Source organism: Magnolia sinica, chromosome 10 (genome assembly GCF_029962835.1).
Source record: "Magnolia sinica isolate HGM2019 chromosome 10, MsV1, whole genome shotgun sequence".
NCBI classification, from domain to species: Eukaryota; Viridiplantae; Streptophyta; class Magnoliopsida; order Magnoliales; family Magnoliaceae; genus Magnolia; species Magnolia sinica.
In genome coordinates this window covers 23,325,347-23,338,790 of record NC_080582.1, presented here as the reverse complement: position 1 = coordinate 23,338,790, position 13,444 = coordinate 23,325,347, and the positions used below count along the sequence as shown (strand labels likewise).

The window sequence follows — 13,444 nt, the reverse complement described above, 5'->3', positions numbered from 1 at the left end:
ATACCGAGAAGTGGATGATAGCAATGAAAGACGAGATAAACTCTTTATGCAAGAATGAGATGTGGGAGTTGGTGGAGCTTCTTGTTGGGCGTAAAGCAATCGGTCCAAGTGGATTTATAGGAAAAAATAGGACAAATACAGGACAAGATTGGTTGTGAAGGGGTATGCTCAGAAAGAATGCGTCGACTTCAATGAGATTTTCATACCTGTTGTCAAGCATGTATCTATCATGCTTGTGTTAGCGTTAGTTGCCCAATACAACCTTTGATTGGAATAGATGGATGTAAAGAATGCTTTCGTACATGGGGGTTGAAATAGCAGATTTACATGAAGCAGCCAGAGGGCTTCAAAGAAAAGGGTTTAGATAATAAGGTTTGTAGGTTGAAAAGGTCGTTGTACGTCTTGAAACATTTATTGGGCAGTGGTATAAGAAGTTTGATACTTTCATGATGAGTCAACGATTTAGTAGGAGTGAATATGATCATTGTGTCTACTTTAAGACATTAACTGATGGAGGATTCATTTTGTCGGTATTGTACGTTGATGATATTCTTTTCGTCAATAAAAGCATATCCGAAATCAACATAATAAAGACTCAATTATCAGGGACATTCAAAATAAAAGATCTAGGGGCTGTAAAGAGGATTCTCGGCATAGACATAGACAAAGATAGGGAGAGGAGAATGTTCCAATTATCTCGGGCGGAGTACTTTGAGAAGGTATTGGTAAAGTTTAGGATGAACAAAGCTAAACCAGTTAACACACCCATGCCTCTCACTTTAGGCTTTTTTCGAAGCGATGTCCCTTTATAGATGAAGAAAAAAGTAGGTTATGTCATCTGTGGCCTATTTAAGTGCGGTTGACAGTTAAATATGTGCCATAGACTTTATAAAACCGAATATTTCATATGTAATTGGTGTTGTGATCAGATACATGTCAAACCTTAACAAGTAAGGTTATGAGGCAAGGAAATGGCTACTTCGTTATCTACAAGGTACAAATGGACTACATCTTGACATTTTAGAAATCAGCGGGAAAGTTAGTAGGCTATGTGGATTTATATGACGTAGGGAATGTGAATAAAAGAAGGTTAACTTCTAGTTGCTCATTTGTATTAGCAGGTGGAGCAATCAATTAGATGTCGAACCTTCAGTCTATTGTTTCTTTTTCCATAACAAAAGTTGAGTATATGATAGTGACAGAGGTATTTAGGGAAGGTGTTTGGTTGCATGGAATGATAAATGAACTCGGGCTTCAGCAGGAGGCCATGCCGGTTAATTATGACAGTAAAAGCGTGATCAATTTGGTAAAAAGTTTGATTTACTATTATAAAACTAAACATATTAATATTTGTCATCATTTTATCTGACAATTGCTTGAGGAAGGCCATCACTCTTAAGAAGATTCACATGAGTGTGAATTCGACAGACATGCTTACTAACACTACAACAAAGTTGGCCTTTCCCGGCGGTCAAAACTGCCGGTAAAAGTTTTACTGGCGGTCAGGCAACTGCCGGTAAAGGCTCCATCGGTAAAGGTTTCACCAACGGCCATCAGCTTTTACCGGCGGTTTTGCAGGATGACCCTATATCGTCAGTTATTTATTGCGATGGCTGAAAACAATAAAAGGCTACAAATAAAATCCGTAGCTATAGAACCAATGGTTATCGATAATCCATAGCTATTGTAATTTTTGCTGTTTTAGTTTTTCCTGCCCACGTTCACCACTGGGAAAAAAAAAGAAAAGAATGCAGGTAAATCAGTAATGTGTACAAATATAAATGTATAAAGCACAAAAGAACTTAATTCAAAATCTTTTTTTGTATAGAATAATTGTAAGCAATACTTAGTTTTCATCAGATGAACTACAAGAACCTAGTGTGTTAAAGCAAAAGAAAAAGTGTAGAAAGATCTCTCTACACCACCTTATTTACAATGTTACAGGTGAAAGAACCACTCTAATAATACAACCCAGGCCCACTTAATCCAGTCAAAAAAAGATCCACAAATATAAAATAAATAAATAAATAACATTGCAGTAAATAACAACAAAGATGTTCTTCATGTTCAGAACTTAAAAGGTAGAAATAATACTGATAAGAGAACTTGCAACAGAGTCTATCTTCTGTACTAGTTGGCTGGGTGATGTTGGTAGTAAGAGCTAGTTCATCTGAGGCTTATGTACTTCAGTTGCTGGATCATTTGACTCAACCATGCTGTGCTAGCAGCTGTATATTTGAGATACTGTCTGCTCTCTGTTTGTGTGGATCCTGCTGGTTAGATGGAATTAATGTGCCCTCTTAGGCAGTGGTAGTAGCATGCCCTTCATAAGGTGATTCCATTCAATTTGAAGCATTTTAGCTTGGTAGACAAATATAAAAAGCAATAAAAGGTGCATTTGGTTGCACTAGATATCAAGAAATTTAATTATTTTTGGTACAACTAAACACAATAAAAGGAGAAGATTAAAAAGATAATAATAATAAGAGTTTCAAACCATGAAATGTTGAAGAATTTGGGTGGGCTACAAGGAGAAGAATGATGATGCTGGATCTGAGCTTCAGTTTTCTCACACCTCAGTCCTTTTCGTGAAGACAAATGGATTATTTTATTTCATGGGTTGTGGGTTATCAGCTTTTGGACTTTATAAAACGGGTCGCCATCCGAACAGCAAGAGGTCACAAGCACAAAACACCTAACCCATCTAATGGAAATTAAATTTCCAGCGGGACAGACGGCCCCATGTGTTTATTATTATTGATAACATGGACATGATAGAATGGACACCTGCCAATTTTAGGCGATCATCATATGTGGAATAGTATATCCCTACTTGTATATAGCTTTAAGATCATCTGGGATTTCTGGAATCTTAAGAACAGACCCATCATCATAAATTATCTTGTTCTTGAGAGCAGGAGACCAAAGACCCATCTCAGTTAAATCATGAAGGTGTTTGTTCACAGCAACAAATTCACCACTGAAAAAATGAAAAATATTAGATACGTAATAGTAGATGAATGCTCATTGAAAGGCATGAGTAACATTATCAACATAAAGAAATGCAGACCTTAGAATTTCTTGAAAGGCACAAGTAACATTACCAACATGGGGCGTGTGGAGAACATCTAAGCCATGCAAAAGGTGAGGCCCATCATGAAGTTCCCCTTGGATGAAAATTAAATCAATCCATTCACCAGGTGTGCCTCAATTGTACCTTTGCTCTGATCATAAGATGCCAATTGATTTAAGTGTGTGGCCCATCTGATTAAGTTCTGCACCAGATGCACCATTCATCTTCTCTGTGATCTTCTTCAGATCAATCCCACGCATCAAGTCCATCTTCCTCGAGTTTATTTTCAAGATATTGAAGCAGGACTGAAAAACAATCAAACAAATGAGATCAGGACGTCATATGTATTGAGCAGAATTTCACACAGTAGCTAGCGAAATTAAAGCTGGCATTGGTGGAATTATTAGGAGAGATCCAAATGATGATAGAAGATTCAACTATTAAGCTTCATGTTCCTGGGAAGAACTAAAATGTAGCTTATACCTCTTCGTTGGGATTTGGGAATTAAATCTTCCAATCAATCTAGTCAGGCCTGAGGAGGGCTTGATCCAGAATATTTATACAGTTGGTAGCCATCAAAACCTGGATAGAAGATAAATTCTGTATGACTATGATATAGAGATAAAATAGAACTTTGATGGTTTCAAGTAATTCACAAGAAAAAAATAAATATAAATATTTTGATCTTGTTGGATCTCTAAATCCATCAAGTTGATTGAGAAGCTCAAGCATAGTACGCTGAACTTCACTATCACCATAGCCAGTCCCCGATTCCATATGAGCAGATCCAATACTGTCGATCTCATCCATGAAGATGATTGAAGGGGCATATTCCCTATAAAAACAGTAAGAAGCGACAATTCAGTATATATCGTTGTGAAGAGCAACTTTAGTGGACAGTGTGATCTGTCACTACAACAAAAAAGGCCTTTGCTTCACCCCCAATTCATTGAAATACCATGTATTCCAAATAACAATTGTATGTCAACCATCAACTGATAATATGCATATGCAATGAACAATCAGTTTTATGTGAATTTTCAAGTTATTAAAGCTTGACAAAGAGCATGATCATTAGCCCTGCAAATATAAGCAAACTAGCCAACTGCGTAGATCCTACACGTTCAAGCTTTGCACAGTGCCTTTTGATGGCCTACATTCTGGGACTCCATTTTTTATTAATCCCAACAGAAGTGGCAAGTAACTTTAAGAGCCTGTTGAAGATCAGCCAATGTTGAACCTCCTGTAAACATCAATTTCATCTAGTTCTATCAGTGTCATGCTTAATCTAACTGACCAAGATTTTTCTAGGTTCAACTAACCATGGCATGTCATTTAGAGACCTATGCAAAAACAGAGGAAGTAAAAGTTGAGGAGCTTATAAAAGCAGTTGTAGACTTAGGTATTATATGTTCTATTTACCAAAAACATGCTGCTTTTTAATAGAACAAACCAAGAAGAAAAATTAGGACATACATGGGTTACCTTAGCATCTGAAAGCTAAAAAGAAAAGTCCCACTCTTCGAAGAGTTATACACCATTGATTGGAAAATTGTGTTAGAATCCTTATGCAAGGGATGAGGAGCAAACAAGGGAAATAAGGGTCTCTACTCATGGCTTAGTGGTAGACTCACTAGAGTTTCAACGCTAAGGTCATGGGTTCAAGTATACACTGTGGTGTGTGGTTAAAAAAAGAAAAAAAGAAAAGAAAAGAGAGCAGTGGGTGAGGCATTGGAACTAACCTCTCCTGACATAATTTAGTTTTAGTTCTGTAGAATATAAATGACAATTGACAAGTCACCTGACATCACAGGTCTAGGGGTTGTACGATTCTCGTGCGATGAGACTTTTGGGGCATTGCCCATTCCACTTGTACAGATCAAGGTTGAGAACAATGCATATCCTTGAATCATCTAGCCCCATATGCAAATAAGCGGCCACTACCAGAAAAAGGGGTAAAGGCTAGGGAGTCCATAGCATGGCCATAACAATCGGTGGTGCAACTAACGGTTAAAAAGCTATGGCTACGAATTAAATCCGTAGCAATAGGTACCATGTACATACAGCTACAGATAATATTTGTAGCTAAAAGTAGAATGAAATCTGTAGCACATTGCTGAAGTTAGTATTAGCTACGGTTTTCTAAAACAATAGTTACGGATAATATCCGTAGCTGATTTCTATTTAAAAAAATATTATAATAATGGTGTCTGTTACCATTGCAAGTACCTATTGTGATTGATCAACTCATCTAAGCTAATGCAGTTAATGCTGCTAGGAATAGTACATAAAATGAATCAGGAAAGAAAACAATGCATTCATATTACAAATAGCAATCAAATCGTGTGCAGACACCCTTGTGGTGATTTCCATTGTACTTACAAAGAGGCAAGAAGGCTTTAGTTCCTAGCACACATGAAAACATGATGTTCTAAGGAATCCCTGAAAGAATGCAGAATATACATTAACTCCTGATCTACACCTTACAACCACAAAAACTACATGAGAATGACATACATGATAGAGGAAGAAATCAATTCTGCCAGGGGGATTTTCAGAACTATTTTCCCGTCAAAAGAGGAAGCTCTGCATAGAGACAGAACTAGTGGAATGTGACTTGCAAAACCTCAATCGACGGGTTGTAAACGAATGGAATAGGGATTGACATGGATGGAACCAAAAGCAAATGGCAGTTCAGCTAAGAGAGTAAGCGGGGCCCTATCTCAGCAACCACTCGAGCTTGGTCCTGAATGCAGGGCCTGGTCATTTGCACGTCACGCATGAAGTGAGTCCTCGCTTTTGCATACAGAGCATCTCTTGATGCAAAAAGAATGACAACGTGCCACATCATCATCATAAAAGAAAGAATACAAACTCCATTCATGGACACATCCATATGCACATGCATGACATACCAACAAGCTTCTGAGCTCGAAGAATATTCTGCCATCTTTTCCACCAGCATATGGAACAAATGAAAATAAGTGCAAGTGCTATAAATGCCCCCAACGCAATGCCTGCATTGTTGGTAAAACTATACATGTCAAACAGTGATTTTAATAATACACAACATAAGCTATTAAAAATTAGGCTACACTACAAAAATAGTTCATCAGTATCAAAATGATGCTGACTCACATCCAGTGTACACATGGAAAATATGCTACTGAAACCCGATCGTCAAACTGTCACAACCCACCATGATCATGGATGGAGTATAAGGTTGAGAATAAGCGTATTTGACAATCTTAACCATCATCGTTTGAACAACTCACTTGAGCCATTGATCATTGGATGGCTATGATCTTCTGATCAGTGTGACTTTCGGCCTCTATGCTCCGTCCACAATGGCATGATGACTTAGTCATTATGGACTTACAAGGATGCCACATGCCCAATGGATGAGTCACCACCATTTTGAAAGTGATGCCAAACTAATAACACTAGTCTGACTCTTAAATAGTAGTTATCAATTGTCATGGACTACCTCAGGCATTATATTTTCACAGGCATTATATTTTCACTAATTGAAAGGAAACATAAATACGGCCTCATAAGTTAGTAATCATCCTTATAAATGACAGCTTGCTTGAAGCTAGCTCTATGGAGAGGCCGTCCTCTTGAGTTTCGCAGGGACTCTTCCAGATAGAGAGTTTCCATTAAGATCCCTGCACCATGGATCAAGTTCAACTTATTTGAATTGCCTGTCATGTACCAAAATCCAATGAAAATCAAATGCATGAGAGATTTACGTGTATTCAATGTTGAAGCAAGTTCCCAGCTTAAAAAATAAAAATAAAAATAAAAATAAAAATAAAATGGTTGAAGGAAGACATGTCAGAAATATATCCTGCTTTTCAAAATGAATAGCAAATCCTCATGAAAAAAAAAAAGCATTTAATCAATGTAAGCTTCCAACCTTACCAGCAAGGGCATCCAAAATGCCTTAAAAGAGCAACCACTGCCATTCCCGGCAAAAAAGAAGAACAAAAAAGCGTGCTAATGGTTATTACAATCTCAACGAGCATGTCATCCTGTATGCAAAATCCAATGTCAGATTTTCGTTCCTCAAAGAACATGCAACGATAATCACCTGTCGTTTACTTGTCTCAAGAAACTCATTAATTGAAAAGGCAATCCTGCATTCAGAGTGGTCACATATGGGTTTGATACACTTTACATTATAGAGGTATGATTAATGAAAATTATTTGTTCTCATCGTTATTCAGTAAGTTCAAACTGAATCTGCCTGATTCAAAATTTTATGCATTAGAATAGTTTAGGGAAAGAATAACAACAGCTCCTAATCCCCAAAATGGACAGGGAGCTTATGTTATGGTTCTACCTAGCAAAGGACACGTGCAATCTGATTTAAGACGAACAGAAATCACCCAAACATGTATTCTCAAAAGAGTGAAGACATTATCTGCTGCATATTCATCAGCGCAAAAATAAACAAATTGTTTTCTGTAAAACCATGCAATTTAAGCTACAAGCACAGGAATTAATTGGTAACGGCCCATTTGGATGCAATATTGTTGAAGAATTAATATAAAAATCTCAGGGAAAATCAGCTTAGTGTAGTGATGATGTGGTCATAAAGAATGATGATAGTTCTATAGTATCTGATAAGATCAAGACTAATGGGGACATCACGTGTACACTTGTACACACACCACCCCCCCTACGCACGTATGTACGCAGAAGGAGGGCCCCATCGATTTGGCTTAATGACGAAATCCATGGAGGGCCTTCTAGCTAGAAGACGAAGTTTGGTTCAAAAGGTGAGCCCGATAGTCAAGAAAAGCCCATCATGGGATCTCATGATCGTGGCCCACTCGTCGGATTGATTTCTTATTTTAGGTTTTGCTTATTGTTATTATTTTGAACATCGTGAATGCTTTAGATTTCTTTGTTTGGTTTTTATTTTAGTTTACTTCATCGCCAAGTAATAGGTTGCGCACATGGTGTGAGTTTTTGGGGTATATGGTTTTCCCTATAAAAAGGTACCCCTTGTAGTTCTTTTCATTCATTCAAATTTAATAAAAATTTCTGCTTTATTTTTCTTCTCTCTTTGTGAGTTGTGGAAGAATTCAAAAGTGGATGCGAAGCCCTCCCTTTTCGAAGGGCTAACTACCGTGGTGCGAAGCCACATCTATCCCAATTCACCCCATCTTTCATCATCTCTTTTTTTTCCATCTTCTACCACCATCCGTGTTTCAAATTCGTCTTTTGTTGCATCAATTTTCTTCATTACAGCAGATTTTCAGATTTTGGCCCTGCGGGAGGTCAGAAACTTCGACGGAGTACTACGCACAAGCGGCCCTTCGGATTGACTCGAAACTTCGAGGTTTTAGAGCCTACCCCCAGCCGACCAGTGTCAAGGAGGGCTTTCTTGAAATCGACGCCCCCTCGCAGGTGCCTCACACGTGCGACCAGGCACCTGCGTATGTGCGAGTGCCCCATGCCCGCTATCCACACGCGGGAATCGTCTTTGGTTCAGGTTTTTATCCTCTTTTGCCTCTTCATACATGTTTTATTCATAAACCCTAAACTTAGATTGCGTTTTTCCTAATTTGTTTGCCGTTTTCATTACCTTGGGGTTCCTTGAATTGAAATTGGGGAATCCTTTGGATTATGGACTGATTTTTATGCATGTGTTGTTGATTTCTATTTCCCTTTGACATCATTTGGTTTATAATTTTTATTGGTCCAGTTCTATACTGTGTCGGCCTAGACCCGCATAGATTCCCCTTTTAATTGAATGATTTAGACTGTCATGTGGGATGTGGAATTTGGGTAACTGTTTCTGAATTGGTATGATCTAAGCCTAAATTCTTGCATCTCATACTTAAATTTCATGTCCTGCATCAAATTTGGTATCAAAGCTTAGGGTTCTTATAGGGGAATACATTACTTGTTTAGGGTTAGTTTGTTTAAGTCCTTCATGTATCTAGTCCATCACATGTAGCTTTTAGGAGTCCATAGTCCCTGATATTAGTTGTTGAAATTTTTGTTAGCATGAAGTTAGCAATTTACATTGCTGTAACTCTCTGTTATTCCTTTAATTTGACAACTATATTGCTGGATTTTAGTAGCACTGCGTAGTTTCCCTCATATAGAGTCTCATAGGATCATTTAGTCACATATAGTCATCGTAGAAAGTCCTTAAGTGGAGTTAGCAAGTTGTACGCTCACACGTACGGGTCATGGTTTTGGCTAGCATCCTACACTAAACATGGAACAACTGCTAGAGTCACTAAACAAGTTGTCCCAATAAATTGAGTCGTAGGGTAAGTGCTTGGAACAAAGCATAGATCAACGCCTTCACCAAATAGAGGCCTCCCTCAGGACAAACCCCACCATTAGGGAAGATAGCCAATCTCAGGCAGGTGGTCAGGAGGATTGACTAATGAATAGAGGTGGCCAAGGAATTAGTCATGGGCGTGCACCCATACTCCCACCCCATAAGGGACATCAAGACCATTATTTTGAGGGGTACAACATGTGTGGCCTCGTGGCTAGATAGAGTACACCAAAGGCTAGTGTAGAGTTACCCATTGAGGCCATTTTAGTAGTGGATGAGTTTCGTGATTTCTTTCCTGATGATCTACCGGATGAGTCTCCCCCTAGGAGGGATATAGAGCACACAAGAACTTAGAACACCGTAATACTTACAGCCGAGTTTGCGTTTAATTAGAACACCGTAATACTTACAACCGAGTTTGCGTTTAATAGTTCTATTGATAGGTCCACTGGTCTCAATCCTTATGAAATCGTTACTGGTTATAAACCTGAGAAACCTATTGATCTTATCCCTATGTCATTGTTCCATAGGCCGTTAGAGTCTACAGAGTCTTTTGCGCATAACATTCATTCATGGCATCAAGAATTCAGGTAGAAGATCACTACTAGTAATGAACATTACAAATTTTCTGCAGACTAATATAAATGTTTTAACGAATTCGATGTAAGGGACTCTGTGATGGTCCGCATCATGCCCGAGCGGTATCTTTTGGGGACCGTTCGTAAGTTAAGCGCGCGTAGCGCTAAACCCTTCAAAATTATAAAATGAAACGGTCTCAATGTGTATGCGGTAAATCTTCCACCCTCCATGGGAATTAGTTCCACATTCAATGTGAAGGATCTAGTTGCATTTCGAATTCGTCCTTTGTAGCATCAGTTTTCTTCATTACAACAAATTTCCAGATTTCGGCCCTATAGGAGGTTAGAAACTTCGACGGAGTACTACGCACAAGCCGCCGCTTGGATTGACCTGAAACTTAGGGGGTTTTGGAGCCTACCCCTAGCTGACCAGTGTCAAGGAGGGCTTTCTTGAAACCAACGCCCCCTTGCACGTACCGCCAAACACCTGCGCACGTGCGAGTGCCCTAGGCCCGATGTCCACACGCGGGAATCGTCTTTGGTTTACGTTTTTATCCTCTTTTGCCTCCTTATACATGTTTTATTCATAAACCCTAAACCTAGATTGCGTTTTCCCTAATTTGTTTGTCGTTTTCATCACCCTAGGGTTCCTTGAATTGAAATTGGGGAATCCCTTGGATTAGGGACTGATTTTTATGCATGTGTGGTTGATTTCTATTTCCCTTTGACATCGTTTGGTTTATAATTTTTATTGGTCCAGTTCTAGCCTGTGTCGGCCTGGACCCGCATAGGTTCCCCTTTTAATTGAATGATTTGGACTGTCATGTGGGATGTGGAATTTGTGTAATTATTTCCGAATTGGTATGATCTAAGCCTGAGTTCTTGCATCTCATACTTAAATTTCATGTCCTGCATCAAAGACTCTATTGTAAAAAGTCAAAAATAATTACACATAACAGTAAATTTACCTTATTTCACATATTCCATATAACCTACTTATGAAATGATGTAAAAGTAATCTCCATATACACATAGAAGTACTAAGTAAATACATATACAAAGCTAACCTCTCAGAAGCATCTAATTTTGCCCTTAAATCAACAATTTCAGCTTCAGCGACAGAAAGCCTTTGTTGGCAAGCTGCCTCAGCCTCATTCGCAGCCTTCACTCGCAACTCTAGACTGTGTTCATCCAAAGCACTTTTCAAGATTTTAGCTTGCACCTGAGCTCTACGTTCTGATTCCTTGATTTCTATCACATCTCTGGTATTCATAGTAGAAAGCCTATAACATTAGAATGCATTATATAACCATACACAATATCAGGAAAATTGTACAACTTAAAAACATATCTATAATGAAACCAATCATGCAAAAAGAGGTGCAAAGAAAAATGCAATTTCAGTCCAATGAACTTATCAGATTTTAAATTCTGAAAGTTTACACTCCTATTCCTTCTTAATTTGCCAATTCAGACAATAACAGAAGTGCAGAGGCTGAAATTTTCACAAATTCATAGCATACCTCTTTTCAAAGCAATTTTGTCCATACATATCCAAAAAGATTTGGAGCTCCTGCTTTTGCTTCTGCAGGTTTTCAATTTGCAAATTTCATTTCCTACAGTTATAAATACCTTCTCATTTAGAGATAGTAATCCCTAAAAGTATTCTTGAAAGATCTGTAGCTCCATCTAATTCCAAGGAAAATGTAAAGATAGATGACAGTGAAATTAGATGATAAGCAGGAGCTAAATACAGAATGAAGATTGTCCCAGATCATGAACATACCAGTGCTTTAAGAGTCTTGATCTCTACCATTTGTTCAACACACGTATTCGATGCTCTTGTGTTCACTCATCTACCAGCAATGAAAAATAAATAAATATTGCATGTCTCTGAAGATATAAGTTACGAAGTAGAGAAATAAGATTATCATACGTATTTTGGAGTTTGCAACAAAATAAAAGGCGATAAGAAAAAAGAAGAAGGCTAAATTACTATGTACTCACCTTCATTTCCCAGGCAAAAGACCTTGAGCCATTTCATCAAACAGTTAGCATGCATGAAATCTGAAAGAGGTCAAAAGAGACATAAACAGTTAATAGGCATCTTTTCAGATATTACAAATCCTACGTAATGTGCTATTGGATGCATATTAAAATGAATTGAAATAATTTGTTGAATAAAGTGATAACCAAATTGCAAGTAACTTTCTTGGCATTCGTATTGAGGAATTGAGCTACAAATTGCTACCACATTATTTCAAATTTGACTTCAATGAAGCATAACTACTATTTGAGGCTGCTTCTTATTATGAACACTAAAAAGCATAAACAACATAATTCGGACATAAAAAAACATTTAAAACAAAAATCACTCCATCTGGCAATCATATTTTCTATGGAAACACAGATTGGATTACCTGCATCTAATGAAACCATCGTGGCAACCTGTAGCTCGCTCAAAGTTCTGATGCATATATCCACATCATTCTCACAATCAAACTGCTTTGCCACTCCACCACCATGCTTGCCACAAATAAGTGTCCCAAGGGCCGGAAGAAACTCCAAGTAAATGCCAGTGCATCAAATCAATCACTGTTTTGTATGACACAATCATGCAACTCTAATTGGAATTAGAAGCCATACTTACATCATCAATGACCAATAAAAATCCATGCTTCTTCCGAAGCTCCACAAGTTCAATTACAGGTGTAAAATCTCCATCCATACTAAACAAGCTACAAAATAAGATAAACCATAGTTGCTTATGTAACAAAAATACAATATACCCCTTCAAAGATGTATTTTATGAGCTAGGAACTTCCATACCATCCTCAGGTGCTTCGTACAAATGCAACCCATGTTTTGGTCATCCAGACCATATGGCCCAGTGGATGGACCATGGCTCAAAATCTCCCTTACAGTACAATTCCACTGGTCACCTATGAAGACAATTAAGAAAACAAGTGTAGTAACAGTCCACATTCAACTAAGAAAATGTCAATGATTGAAAAGCCAGCTTCCTGTTGCCGCTTAGTAAGATGAATACCATCAATGATTGATGCATGTTTTAGAGCATCTGAAAATATGGCTACCTTCCAGTAGCCAAAAGAGAGCTAACACTTCCTAGTGTTACCATTAAAGCCATATTGGTAAGTTTTTTTGTAGCAATAGTCCATTCTCCATCAAGATTCAAGATCATGGTCCACTTGAGAAACCATCTCCCTAGTTTTAGAACACTTCTTAAGGAAATTATGCATAAACAAAAATTATACAGAACTCAATATGTGTAGAGCAATAAATTATAAAATGGTGTCTCTGGAAAATAAAAAAGAAACTACTAACCTTCAAACCACAAGGTGATATGGCAAATGTTGGTGCTGATTGGTGGAGGTGGCTGCGCTGGTGAAGTACAGAGGTTGCAACAATGGATTACAGGGGCAGTGGCTGCGGACGAAGATTGTGGTCACGGGGGTTGAAGCTAAT

The 13,444-nt window shown here is 38.1% G+C and overlaps 1 protein-coding gene and 2 long non-coding RNA genes across 7 annotated transcripts; all 3 read right to left on the bottom strand.

Annotated features, from left to right (window-relative positions):
* Positions 1–3,204: 3,204 nt before the first annotated feature.
* On the bottom strand, positions 3,205–4,615 carry LOC131257396 (uncharacterized). The gene is made up of 3 exons (XR_009177359.1): positions 3,811–4,615; positions 3,557–3,655; positions 3,205–3,378 (listed from the first exon to the last, which is right to left on the bottom strand). It is a non-coding gene; the product is annotated as an uncharacterized LOC131257396 (long non-coding RNA).
* Positions 4,616–5,373: 758 nt separating this feature from the next.
* LOC131257395 (uncharacterized) lies at positions 5,374–6,091 on the bottom strand. Its single transcript, XR_009177358.1, has 2 exons — positions 5,985–6,091; positions 5,374–5,889 (listed from the first exon to the last, which is right to left on the bottom strand). It is a non-coding gene; the product is annotated as an uncharacterized LOC131257395 (long non-coding RNA).
* Positions 6,092–10,884: 4,793 nt separating this feature from the next.
* LOC131258183 (E3 ubiquitin-protein ligase BRE1-like 2) lies at positions 10,885–13,260 on the bottom strand. Of its 5 annotated transcripts, none has more exons than XM_058259298.1 (4): positions 12,379–12,708; positions 11,966–11,987; positions 11,482–11,558; positions 10,885–11,241 (listed from the first exon to the last, which is right to left on the bottom strand). In XM_058259298.1, the coding sequence occupies exons 1-4, from the start codon at positions 12,432–12,434 to the stop codon at positions 10,923–10,925; spliced, it is 474 nt and encodes a 157-aa protein (XP_058115281.1). In that variant the 5' UTR covers positions 12,435–12,708; the 3' UTR covers positions 10,885–10,922. The 5 variants fall into 5 exon arrangements, with proteins under 5 accessions (XP_058115281.1, XP_058115282.1, XP_058115284.1 ...); XM_058259299.1 differs by having other exon boundaries at positions 10,885–11,220; positions 12,379–12,707; XM_058259301.1 differs by having other exon boundaries at positions 11,966–12,025; positions 12,379–12,701.
* Positions 13,261–13,444: the final 184 nt, after the last annotated feature.